Raw genomic sequence first — 13,283 nt, forward strand, 5'->3', positions numbered from 1 at the left:
CGCTCCGCGGCATGTGGGATCTTCCCGGACCGGGGCACGAACCCGTGTCCCCTGCATCGGCAGGCGGACTCTCAACCACTGCGCCAGCAGGGAAGTCCTAACATCTCCTTTTACTATTCTTACATTTACTTGTCAACAAATTTTACAGATCTGAGTTACACTAAGATATCTGAGGGCCCTGGTGAAGCAGAGGTCCTTATTCTCAAAGCATTATATATTTATAAATTTCTTATCAGATTAAGAGTATATGAAGTGAGGTAATGTTGAATTTGAATCTGTGGCTGACCTTGGTATTGATTTCTTACCTGGAATGTGTTTGATGAATCTTCTTGGGCCTAATCATCAGCTTCAACTATATTGATCCAGTAGCTATAACTATTCAGAGCACAGTGAGGGTTTTTTTGTTTTGTTTTGTTTTTTAACATCTTTATTGGAGTATAATTGCTTTACAATGGTGTGTTAGTTTCTGCTTTATAACAAAGTGAATCAGCTATACCTATACATATATCCCCATATCTTCTCCCTACAGTGAGGTTTTTAATAGACTTTTGCATAGCCAAAATTATGACAAAAACTTGGGGTCTTCCCTGGCAGTCCAGTGGTTAAGACTCCGTGCTCCCAATGCAGGGGGCATGGGTTCGATCCCCAGTTGGGGAACCAAGATCCCACATGCTGCACAGTGTGGCCAAAAAAAAAAAAAAAAAAAAAAATTATGACAAAAACTCTTCACTCATAAAGGATATCCTTAGGCTGTCGTGTAGAAGCAAGCTTTTTTTTATGGTTTCCTAGTTTACTGCAAATGAAAAAGGAGATACAGCCAGAAACAGGAGATTGTCAAGAAGTGACAGATCACAGAGAAAAGACAAAGTGATACAAGAGCGTTCAAATCATAGAACTGTAATTGAGTTCTACTTAGTACTAAGCAAATGTCTTCACATACTGCAGTAGCCTCTGGGGATTTTTCTGTAATGTACATAGCACAGCACAGTATAGATCTGAGAAAAGGTATGGTCACTATTTCCTCCCTGCTAAGAAGGCAGGAAAGGATATAAATATTTTTTAGAAAGATTGTCACTTAGGAGCATTGTGATAAAAATAAAACTGAATAGCTATGATGTCTTATTATATGTTCTAACAGGGAAAGATATGTCTCAGGTATTATGTGGAAAAGCAAATTATGAACAGCATGTAACATCCCATTTTTATTAAAAAGAAGAAAAAAAAGATTAGTAAACAGAAGAAATCTGAGTGACTCTTATGCAAACTGAATAGCAGTTAAGTCTGGATGGTGGGATTATATATGACTTTATTATTTCTAAAAATTAGAAATTATATTTCTGTTAATGTTTTTTAATTTATAAAAGTAAGCAGGTATGTCTTTCCTAATCAGAAGAAATAAAGGTAACAAAATAACCAGCTTAAGAAGGCAGAGAAGTATACATACATTTTAGAAAAATCTGGTGCTTGTTTAATGGGTAAGTGAATTTTAAACGTATGTGGAATGTCTCCTACCTAGACAATGCAGATAAATGATTTATCACTCTACAGGAATGTCAGGCACTCTACAACAATGGTAGGGTGTCAGTAGCCCTTTTTCTGAATGCTGATCAATTTTCCCCATCCATTGAAGTGAACTTACATACATGCATATCACTGTTGGGTTTTTGACAAGATTTTTGTTTCTATGGCCCCATTCCCCAATTCTTTGAAATTGTATTTGCTTGTGGTATATTACGAGTGGGAGATTCAATAATTTTCTCTTACAAGCAAATTTATTTTTGTTTTAAGATTTTGATTTTAAACCTACTGGCTGATATTTGAAAGCATAACCATGCTCCTCAGTTCCAGTGTTTTGTTTGTAATTGGTCCAATTTATCTGATTCAGGTGCATTGTGGCCAGGTATGAAACCTGAAAGTGGTTTAACTCAGACTCCATCTCCAAGTCAACACAGTGTTCTTACCTGCACTACAGGGTTAACCACAAGCCAGCCAAGCCCAGCACATTATTCTTATCCCATTCAAGGTAAACAGGCATGGTTGTGTGTGTTTTGTTTTTTTAAAAAAATTATTATTGTTTTTTGTTTTTAATCTACCTGTATCTCCAAACATACTGGGTAATATAGGATATTTGCATTTGTGCATGCTTTTTGTGTTAGACAAACTAGAACCTAGGAGTGTGGTTCATAAGTAGTTTAAGCTTTTGTGAACTGCTTAATAGAATTGAAGACTCCTCTTTTGCACGTTGGTGTCCAGAAAACCTGTCTAATTTTGTTCTAGTCTGTTCTCAGTGGCATTTTGTCCTGTAAATGAGCAGAAGACTCCATGGGTTAGAGCTTTGCTGACTTCTTTTATGTGAAGTCCAAATAGAATGGAAAGTGAGATTGAGTGCTGCTTTGTGAGATGTGTGCTGCTTTTCTGCTGTGGTTTTTGTTATACCTCCACCCCCATTTACTACTTCTTGGTGAGCTTTTCTCGTTCAAAAAATTCAATGTTGTTTCTATTTTGTGATGGAAAGCATAGCATTAAAGCTTGAACTCTAAACACCTCTGCCTTCCTGAGTTCTTCCTCTAAAAGGTTAGAATTATGACAGGACTATTTGGAATGAAGACAAAGAAACTCAAAAGGCACTGTGGAGTTAATTCCTTACCCTTCCAAGTCCAATGCAGGGAATTTATCATTGTTCCAAATTGGGAATTAATGTCCATCTACTTGGCTTCTCATCTGCCTCCTTTCTCCTGATTTCTCCCAGCTTTTAAATATTATTCCTTATAAAACCAGTCCTAGGTGTTCTTTTTTTTGTGTGTGTGGTACGCGGGCCTCTCCCGTTGCGGAGCACAGGCTCTGGACGCGCAGGCTCAGCGGCCATGGCTCACTGGGCCCAGCCGCTCCGCGGCATGTGGAATCTTCCCAGACCGGGGCACAAACCCGTGTCCCCTGCATCAGCAGGCAGACTCTCAACCACTGCGCCAGCAGGGAAGCCCAGTCCTAGGTATTCTTAAAATATAAACTTTGATGATGAAAAACTGTTTTGATGTAGATTATATGAAACAAAATATTTTGATTTTCAGTATTAACTGTTTTCAATAAAATGACTGAGGACTACTTTTTCTTAGTCTGTTGGGAACAACTGGTTACTACATTCCTAAGACCTTGCTCTGAGCTACCTTTTTCTCTTATTGTTTATGGAGTCTCCTCTTAATTATTTTCCCTTCTTTTTATGTTTGTCCCCTCCCCCTTCTTTCTTTCTAAAATGGGAACAAACCAGGAGGAAAAAAACTCAAGAGCATGACTTTGTCTTCTCCTCTACTCCCTTTCATTTTTATAAAGTGTTCCTCTACTTTGGTAGGCTTTGGGGTCCAACTACAGGCAAATCTAGTAGCCAAGTTCCTCCTAAACTGATATATCTCTGATGACTACACCTAGGTCATGAAAGAAAAGCAAGGAGTTCTCTTCCTTTATATTAATAATCCTCTCCCCAGGTGTAGAACCACCACTCATCTGTACCTGTACCTTGAATTTGAGGAGCCTGATAGCTGTGCTTACTTCTCCCTCTTTGTAAAACAAGAGGAACCACCTTTTGGGGGTCTTTTATGACCCATTGCTTTAAAAAAGTCACGAAGCTGTGCTTTCAACCTCATTTGCCACTATCCTAATTTCTTACCTTTTAGTACATTTTTTCCCTTTAGATCAATTAACCCAGTTTCCTCCATTGTGCTAATAATGATCACTGTTGGTATTTGTTAAGTGCATATTATGTGCTTAGCATTATTTTAGCAGAGATAGGTGTTACTCATGTAATCACAACACACCTATGAGGGAAGTACTGTCATTAATCTCATTTTACAGATTTGGCACATAAGACACACAGAAAATAAGTCAAGGATGTAAGCTGGGCAGCCTGACCCCAGCACACGGGTGTAATGTTTATGATTTTCAATGTAGAAGTCATGGTATCAATATCAACTCCCATAATTGAGAACCTATACTTGCAAGTATTTAAATTCATTTCCCTTCCCTTTTCTGGTTAACCTATTGGCCCATTATATTGCCATTAGAACTTTGGCAAAGGGTAGAAATTAAGGCAGAAATTAAGCATCAAGTTATCAATTTTTGCCATTTATTCTGAGAAAAAGTTGGTAGAAAGCAAGTGGTAACAATTGGCTAAAAGGAAATATGGGTATTACTGGCACATTTGAATCACCTGGATTCTCCTCTATCAGTATCACTCTCCTCACCCCCACTTTTCATTTCCTTTAGCACAGATAATTAATGTCAGCTCTCCAGAGCTTCATCTTCCCCCCTGTGTAACTACCCAGTCATTCCACTGAGTAAAAACAAGGAGCATTGTATTGATTTTTTTTTTAAAGTGGTCAAAACAGCAATGTCCCCTCATCCCCTCCAGAAGCTTTCAACAATTGACAGTAGCCCATCTTCCCAGGGCAAGTTAGGGAAATTACAGCAAATTCCACTTCTGGCTTGATCAGCTCTGACCAAAACCTTTTCTTTAGTTTATACTTCAATGCTCATGAAAACCCTTTGATTAAATAGATCTGGCTTCTTTATATCAACCTTTTCCTAGAGTGTCTGTGACTGTGTGGCCCAATCTCTGGTTATTTTCTTCAATTGAGATGATTTAAATAATTAAAATTCAAGTAGCAAAATTAATTTCAGAAATTTCAGAATTGATTTTAACCCAACCTTGAATTTCAGTGAATGTCTTTGGGCTCTGATAGTGTTGGTAACACACAAGAGTCTTTCGTTGACTAGGAGATTTGTTGTGTATTTTAATAGACTTTATTTTTTATTGTAGTTTTAGATTTGTAGAAAAATTGAGCATATGATACAGAGAGTTATATATCTCCCTACCCTGCACACAGTTTCCCCTATTATTAACATCTCACATTAGAATGGAACATTTGTTATGATTAATGAACCAATATTGGTACATTATTATTAATTAAATCCTAGGTTTATTTAGATTTCCTTAGTTTTTACCTGATGTCCTTTTTCTGTTCCAGGATCCCATCCAGGACACCACATTTCATTTGATTGTCATGGCTCCTTAGGATTCTCTTGACTGCAGTTTTTCACACTTTGCTTGTTTTTGATAACCTTGACATGCTATTCATGAATCCCACGAGTATTTATTGAGCTTTACCTATTGTAGGCCGGGTGCTTTGCTAGACGTTGGAGGTGACGAATAAGGTAGTAAGCTTCTGCCTTCATGGAGCTTACAGACTAGGAGGGGAGGCAGAAAACAAACAAGTAAATAAATAGGTTTTGAAAAGTGCTCTGAGAGGAAAAAAGAATTGTTTGTTGTGACTGGGAAAACAAGAAAGGAATTAGTTCTAATAGAGGAGTCCAGAGAGAGTCTCTCTGGAAGTAGACATGCTGAGAAGGAATGATCATGCTGGAGGGCAAGAGGGACAGACCAGGGAGAACAACAATTGAGGCAGGGAGAGCAGCATTGCAAAGGTCCTTGAGTGAGAAAGAGTCTCTCTTGTTTTGAGTAACTCGAAAGCTGGGTGAGCATGGGTGGTAGAGAAACATTCATAAAATTAGAGAGGTGGGTAGAAACTAAATCTTGCACCAACTTCTATGTGCCATTAAGCCTTGGGTTTACCCTCCAGCTTTGGGGCAATGTCACTTAATTCAGCTGTGCCTCACAGTTCTATAACCACAGTCTTCTGATTAAAGCTATCTCTGTATCCTGACTGTTTCAGGTGGATCTCTAGTGGGGCATGGTTCTCAGAAGCTTTGTCTATGATTTCACAGCTCTGTTGCAAAACAGGAGTGGGAACTATCGGAAAACAGTTGGCCATGCCACTGGCATTTGGAGAGCTAATAGTCTTTAAAATACATGTATCAATAGGAGTTACCACTTGAGTTTTATTTTATCCTCTAAATTTATTTTTGTTGCATATTTTATTGCTGCTGCTTTTGTTTTTTAAATCTGCAGTTGAATTTGTTGTTGTTGAGACCTAGATGTATATTTATGTAGGATGATCATTGCTTTTTTTTTTTTGAGGTGCCTGGCTTTTTAGTCATAGTTTTGCAGGGGGTACGGCATGTAGTGATTGTGTATATTTTAAAATGAGTTTAGCTTGGGTTCAATGCTGGTTACAAGAGCCTAAATAAATACTATTTCTTTAATTATCATCTAACTTTTATCACTAGAATTTAAACGCCATGAGGGCAGGGACTTCGTCTTGTTCACTACTCTACTCCTCAGTGGCTGGAACTGTTTCTGGGCACATAGTAGACCCTGGTTTAATGAACAAATGAATGAATGAATAACACATGTTAGAAATGATTTGATTGAGTTGGAGAAAGAACTGTTAATTGAGCCCTGTAAACTTTCTAGGTTAGCAGACCAACATTTCCTGTAATAGAAGCCACTATTGCTGAGAGGAATTTGTGATTTTTAGTACTGTACTTGTTAAAAACTTGGTATCAACAACTAGCTAATCAAGTCATTAAACTTCCTGTCAGGGATAATTAAGAGTATGTGGCCAGTTGTTTGTAAGGTCTACCTTTTTACCTCCAGCCCAATTCTGTAAGTGATCTGAAAATTGTTAAATTTATAAAACTACCTTGTCAGTCAGAGCAGCTTTTTCCCCATGTGTGCAGATATCAGATGTGAATGAGTTGTACCTGTAACCGTTTATAAATCATTAAGAAGGTAGAATAGAATTAAAGGTAAATGGGAGGAAAAGAGGAATATATGTTAGGATTAGGGCTAAAGAAAAATTGATCTAGAAATGGAGTTTGCTGGGAGAGATAAACTTAAGAGATTAAATACTTCATTTTCTTTCCCACATTAAATCACCTATGTTTAGCCAGCAGGCCTGCCTAGCATAATGTACTGGTAATAGAATCTGGAATGTACTCAAAATTCTTTTCCTACAAGAATAATTAAAAACTACTTGTAGAGTCATTTAGCTTACATACAATGATTTCTTAGGACTTCCCCCTTAGGGGGAAAAATATTGATGGGAAGAAAATATCATCTATAAATTATAAAATCTGTTTCATTTAGGTGTTGGGTTTAAGAAAGTAAACAAGAATCCTTTAGTTTACCTGGGGGAAGGAGTACTGTAGAAAAGAAAATCTCCCTGGATAGTGACGAAATCTGATCCCTAGCTCAGCCACCGACTCAGGAAAGAAAGAGCACTGGATGAAGAATTGGGAGATCACAGTTGTCATTTTGACTATCTACCTTTAACCCCATGACTGTGGACAAATTACTCTAACTCTTCTTTGTCCCAAGTTCTTCTGAAAGCTAGCAGTAGCTGTTCCTTATATCTAATTTACCTCAATCTCTTCTAGACTTTCTTCTAAGCAGAGTACCCTTGGTGAAAGGGATACAAATTCCCTATGATTTTGACCAGTCCTCTCAAGTTTCTGCTGCATTTGTTCACCTGCACTATTCTTTTTCTTTTTTTTTAAATTTATTTATTTATTTTTGGCTGCGTTGGGTCTTCGTTGCCGTGCGCGGGCTTTTCTCTAGTTTTGAGCGGGAACTACTCTTCGTTGCGGTGTGCGGGCTTCTCATTGCGGTGACTTCTCTTGTTGCAGAGCACGGGCTCTAGGTGCAAGGGCTTCAGTAGTTGTGGCTCACAGGCTCTAGAGCACATGCTCAGTAGTTGTGGCACACGGGCTTAGGTGCTCTGCGGCACGTGGGATCTTCCCGGACCAGGGCTCGAACCCGTGTCCCCCGCATTGGCAGGTGGATTCCTTAACCACTGTGCCACCAGGGAAGTCCCACCTGCACTATTCTTAATGGAGGTTTTCCTAATAACTTTCCCTCTAGAGGACTTTGTCGCCAATGGGATAGGTAGTCAGATAGTGTGGTTTACCTGATGGTGAGCCTTTATGGTGTGTGTGACTGCGGTAGAAACCATGTATAAGTATGCTTATGATGAGCAAAAGAGAGGAGTTCAAGAGCAGTACCTCACAATTTCACCTACATTGTCCACCTGGAAAACGTCACTGTGACAAATACTAGTCACTGAGGATTTTATTAAAACCCTGGTGGAATCTGTGATAGAAGGGTGTGAAAAAAACCCAAATTTCTTGTCGTGAGACAGGCAGCCTAAGTAGCTTATGAAGTAAATTTTTACCTGGCCAGAATAATATTGAATATTTTCCGAATTTTTCCAGGCTCATGGGTGAAATCATTAAATGCCAGAACATGGTGTTTGTTGAAGCAACTCCAAGCACTTTAGAATTTGGAAAACTCCATCAATTTCTCAGAGTAATTGTGTTGCACCAGGAAAGGCATAATTTGGGGCAAGTGACAGTAAATATCACAGTGTAGGACTTAACACGTGGATTTACCAGAGTTCTTGTTGTTTCTACTGGTGTCAGTAGGTCACACTGCAGGTGAGTTATTTTTCAGCTGCCAGAGAAGATGGACTGGAGTGATTTGGTTTAGGTTCTGATTTCACTGGTATCATTAGTATGAACCAGTGCATTGTGTTGTATCCTTCTAGGACTTTAGTAGGAATAATTGAAGACTCAAGTTGAAACAAAAATGTGTGAACTGTTTTATTTCTAATCAAGTCTAAATTAAGGTATGGCATGCAAAAGAGCAAAACCAGTATATAGTATTTATTTCCTTTGCCAATGTTTTTTATCTCCTTATAGATCTGTTTACTTAGGACAGAATATATTTTGAGTTTCATTTAGGCGTTTACATAATATCTTTTAACACTTTCAATCTTATAGCTTCAAGCACAAATGCCAGCCTGATATCCACTTCATCTACTATTGCCAATATTCCAGCAGCAGCAGTGTCCAGCATCTCAAACCAGGTACGGTGCTGCTTTTGTTCCTCCTGTTGATATGGTTCATCTAGCTAGCCCTTCCTTTCTTCTTTCCATTATCAGTTTGCCAATCTAAGGAACAACCAGTATGGACTGTGGAGAGGCCTTTTTCTGGATGCCCTCAGGACTGAAACCTTGGATGGTTTCTCAGGCTACTACCCAGTTTCTCTCATTCCATTGCCAAGACTATGAATGATATGATTATATCTGCTCCTTTATCTACTGTGTGTGTGTCTGTCTCTTACCCTGCTGCTACAAGAATGTAAGCTCCGTGGGGATAGGGATTTATTTTTCTATTTTGTTTAGTTATTTGTTCTGAGAGTTCAGAAAAATGCCTAGTACTCACATTGAAGGCACATAATAAATGTTTGTGGAAATATTACTTTGACTTTTTTTTACTTAGCCACTCATTTCTTTGTGAATTAGTCTGGTCTTGATCACTATTTTACTAACTCTGTATGTTTAGATCACTTGTAACATCTTCAGTGTTTTAGGGTTTTTTTGGTTTTGTTGTTCTGTTTTTATTTGTTGTTTTCTCTGCAGCAATTAGTATTATCAACCACTGCCTCCATGGATCTTTTTTTGTGGCTGCAGTTAACATTGCTATTCTGGTTCACTTTTTATGTTTTGACTGTTTTTGCATTTGTTCATTCTTTTAGTCCACAGGTATTTATTGAGTTCCTGCTGTGTACCTGGAATTCTTCAGGGTAACATCTCTCTCCCTTTGCATATCCTGTCTTCTGTCATGGACAGTCTCTATTTAGTTTTCCACATGCTTATTATTTCATCACCAGGAATGTTTAACCACATTCACAATGTCCATTTACTTCTTCCAAAATGAAGATTCTAGTCCTGACCACTGATATCTACAGGCTTCCTGCTGATTGATGGGCTTTTTTTTTTAATATCCTATTATTTCCCTAAGTTGACCATATCTAAAACCAGCCTTTCTTTCCACCCTTTCTTCCGTTTCCCTGTCCTCCAAAAGTAATACCACTTTTTCCTACGGCTTCTCAATTCTTGTCAGTTACACTATTTTTTAATATACCTAGGCCTAAAACCAGACCAGTCATCTTCGATTTTTTTTTTCCTTACCCAGCCCTAATCCAGCCATTTCTGGAATTCTTTCCTGCTTTTTCTTTTTCTTTTTTCTTTTTTGGCTGCGTCACATGGCATATAGAATCTTAGTTCCCTGACCAGGGATCTAACCTGTGCCCCCTACAGTGGAAGCGTGGAGTCTTAACCACTGGACTGCCAGGGAAATCCCTGCTTTTTCATTTTTGCTGTCATTTCCCATGGTTTAGCTTTTTCCTCTTTAATCTTGAGTTAACTATTCATCTCATCTTTAATTTTTCACCGTGCCTGTACATTTTCTAAAACACTGATTAATTTTCTTTAAGTGCCACATTTTATCCTGTCACTCACCTGCTCAGAATCTTTTCATATTTTTGTTTATTTGAATTTGATGATCCCCATTTTCTGCTCCCACACAAACTATGCACCACTGCGTAAAGAATCCAATCCAATCCTTAACCAGTCATTCAGGCCTACAGAGATCCTTTGTTTCATCCAGACTCAACATCTCTGGCCGCTTAATAAAACCTTTCCAGGGCCTGTTCCTTTTCCTATCCCCTGTGCTTCTTTGTCTCAGAAAGTTCTCTGTCACAGTCTGCAGTGATAGTTGTCTTCCTCTGTATTTTACTCATTTGACATACAGTTTATTGCTAATTTGTTGGAAATGGGTTTTGGTCTTCTATCCTGCTAGATTTTTAACTCCCATGTACCAACACATATACACACACACTCACACTGTGAATTATATTTGGCTTATGGTAGATGCTCAGTGTTCTTTATAAATAATTGGTCTGATCAGTTAGCTTTTTCCTGCTTGTCACCAATATCAGTTATCAGTGGAATTTTTTTAAGGTGTGTATTTGAGCTGTGCATCATACCCATTTTTTACAGCTTTTTTAAGGTGTAATTGACATACAGTAAATTACACAGATATAAATTGTATGATTTGATAAGTTTTGTCATGTATGTGCCTGTGAAACTACCAAAGGTTCCCTTCAAATATTTTAAAGAAACTTTATTTTTAAAGAAAGCTTGATTATTTAAAAAAAGAGAGGGGACTGCCCTGGTGATCCAGTGGTTAAGACTCCATGCTCCCAATGCAGGGGCCCCAGGTTCGATTCCTGGTCAGGGAACTAGATCCTGCATGCTGCAACTAAAGATCCCGCATGCCACAACTAAGACCCTGAACAGCCAAATAAATAAATATTTTTAAAGAGAGAGAGAGAGAGAGATACTCAGTTTTTAAACTGGGAAACTTTAATGTAGGATATTCACTTTTTTGTTTAAGCTCATCTGTCCTTAAAAGCACTATCATCTAGTGCAGTGTTTTATAAACTTCTTAAGGAGTAGACTCTTTCCTTCAAAAATTCTATGCAGAAATTCTGTACATAAAGTAGAAGAAAAAAAGGCTGGTATAGTAGAAAAGGGACATTGTGTGTACAGTGCATGGGACACTTTGCTCTCAGCCTTAACCTCATCCCAAAGACAGTCCCTGAGGCGTGTCCTCTTGACTCTTAGGTTTCCACAGAATGCATTTTGAAAATCATTGGTTTAGGTGGAAGACTATATAGGTTAGGTAAATAAGAAGTCGGGTTAATGTTTTAGGGAAATAATTATGAAAAAGAGGGACATGAAAGTCTCTTGTGTTGAAATTAATGTTATGCTCTGGCTAAGTGGCTTATTTTCCTCCCTTATTCCCTTTGACCTACAGGACTATCCCACCTATACTATCCTTGGTCAAAGTCAGTACCAGGCTTGCTACCCCAGCTCCAGCTTTGGAGTCACAGGCCAGACTAACAGTGATGCTGAGAGTACCACTTTAGCAGCAGCCACATACCAGACGGAGAAGCCTAGTGTCATGGTACCTGCTCCTGCAGCACAGAGACTTTCCTCTGGTAAGCTCTACATTTGGCTTAAGGGCATTTCATCCAACAGGTGATGATGAAGATTACTTTGTTCTGGTCTAAGTCACTGTTACCATGCTATTGGCCTTCCTTCTCAGGTGAGGAGTATTTAAACACTGTAACCAGACAACGATGAGTCGTTGGCAGACTGAATATAATACCTGATGCTGTGAACAGAAAAGTACCAAGAATGAAAAGACTTTGTTTATGACTCCCACTCCACTCTCCCTGTAGCTATAATATGCTTGTCACAGAGAACTTCAGAATCTTAGCACATTTTATAAAAGCTGGAGGACTCCAGTTTTAGTCTGTGCATAACTGACTTCTGGTTAGGCCTCAGAACAGTAGTTCTTAACTTTTTCTGTGTCATGGATCCCTTTAAGATTCTGAAGAAAGGTATGGTTCTTTTTCCCCAAAGAAATACATAAAATTTAACCTACAAATGTAAACCTGTAGCTTTGAAATGGATCAATGAATTATGATGTCCAGATTAAAAAATCCTGACATAGGGCTTCCCTGGTGGCGCAGTGGTTGAGAATCTGCCTGCTAATGCAGCAGACACGGGTTTGAGCCCTGGTCTGGGAGGATCCCACATGCCGCGGAGCAACTAGGCCCGTGAGCCACAACTACTGAGCCTGTGCGTCTGGAGCCTGTGCTCCTCAACAAGAGAGGCCGCGATAGTGAGAGGCCCACGCACCATGATGAAGAGTAGCCCCCACTTGCCACAACTAGAGAAAGCCCTCGCACAGAAACGAAGACCCAACACAGCAAAAATAAATTAATTAATTAATAAAAAACCAAAGGACTAGTGTTTAAAAAAAAAAAAATCCTGACATAAAGACTTTATGCACACATTCAGTAAACATATGCACATACTTTTTATCCCTATTTTTCATGAAAATTTGGTGGTTCGCTGTCACATCATGTAACTTGAGGAAGGACTGTTTATCGTTAACACTGATGCATTTTTAAAAAGTGGTCTACATCAACTAATGCAGTTTTCTGTGCATCTTGCCTCTACTGGTCTTCTAGATAAAGACATACAAATGGTTGCTGCTTTGAACGTACATAACTCTGAAATCATTACATGTGTTGATGCCTTAGTTTTGAATTCATTTCTCTAAATATCTTTGTTCTTCATAACAATTTTAACTCTTTAATAATGGAGAGTTTCAAACAGTGGCAGAAGTTGTCAGAATGGTATAATGAACCCTTATATTCTGTCATCCAACTTCAGCAATTAACAACTCATAGGCAATCTTGTTTCAACTATACTTCATCCAATTCCCTCCTCAAATGCCAGGTATCATATTTATTTATAATGCTTGGTAACATAACCACAATGCCATTATCCCATCTTAAATATTCAACAATAATTCCTTAATAACATAAAATACCAAAGGCTAATCATATTTCTAGTTTTCTTATAAATGTTAGGAGTTTTGTTTTTCTTTTTACAGTTTGTTTAAAATAAGAG

The 13,283-nt window shown here is 38.4% G+C and overlaps 1 protein-coding gene across 12 annotated transcripts in view; it reads left to right on the plus strand.

The window, feature by feature from the left end:
• The window catches only part of EYA3 (EYA transcriptional coactivator and phosphatase 3), a 104,112-nt gene that overhangs the window by 64,001 nt on the left and 26,828 nt on the right, over positions 1 to 13,283 (plus strand). For 10 of the 12 annotated variants that reach the window (XR_012326557.1, XM_019938330.3, XM_073793390.1 and 7 more), the window contains 3 exons: positions 1,886 to 2,023; positions 8,731 to 8,816; positions 11,614 to 11,797. Coding sequence is in view for 11 of the 12 variants with exons in the window: in XM_019938330.3 (XP_019793889.1) it covers positions 1,886 to 2,023; positions 8,731 to 8,816; positions 11,614 to 11,797 (408 nt within the window). In the remaining variant the exon portion in view is untranslated. The remainder of the gene's footprint in view (positions 1 to 1,885; positions 2,024 to 8,730; positions 8,817 to 11,613; positions 11,798 to 13,283) is intronic. The other 2 variants (XM_073793391.1, XM_019938342.3) reach the window with 1 other exon arrangement.

Source organism: Tursiops truncatus, chromosome 1 (genome assembly GCF_011762595.2).
Source record: "Tursiops truncatus isolate mTurTru1 chromosome 1, mTurTru1.mat.Y, whole genome shotgun sequence".
NCBI lineage: Eukaryota > Metazoa > Chordata > Mammalia > Artiodactyla > Delphinidae > Tursiops > Tursiops truncatus.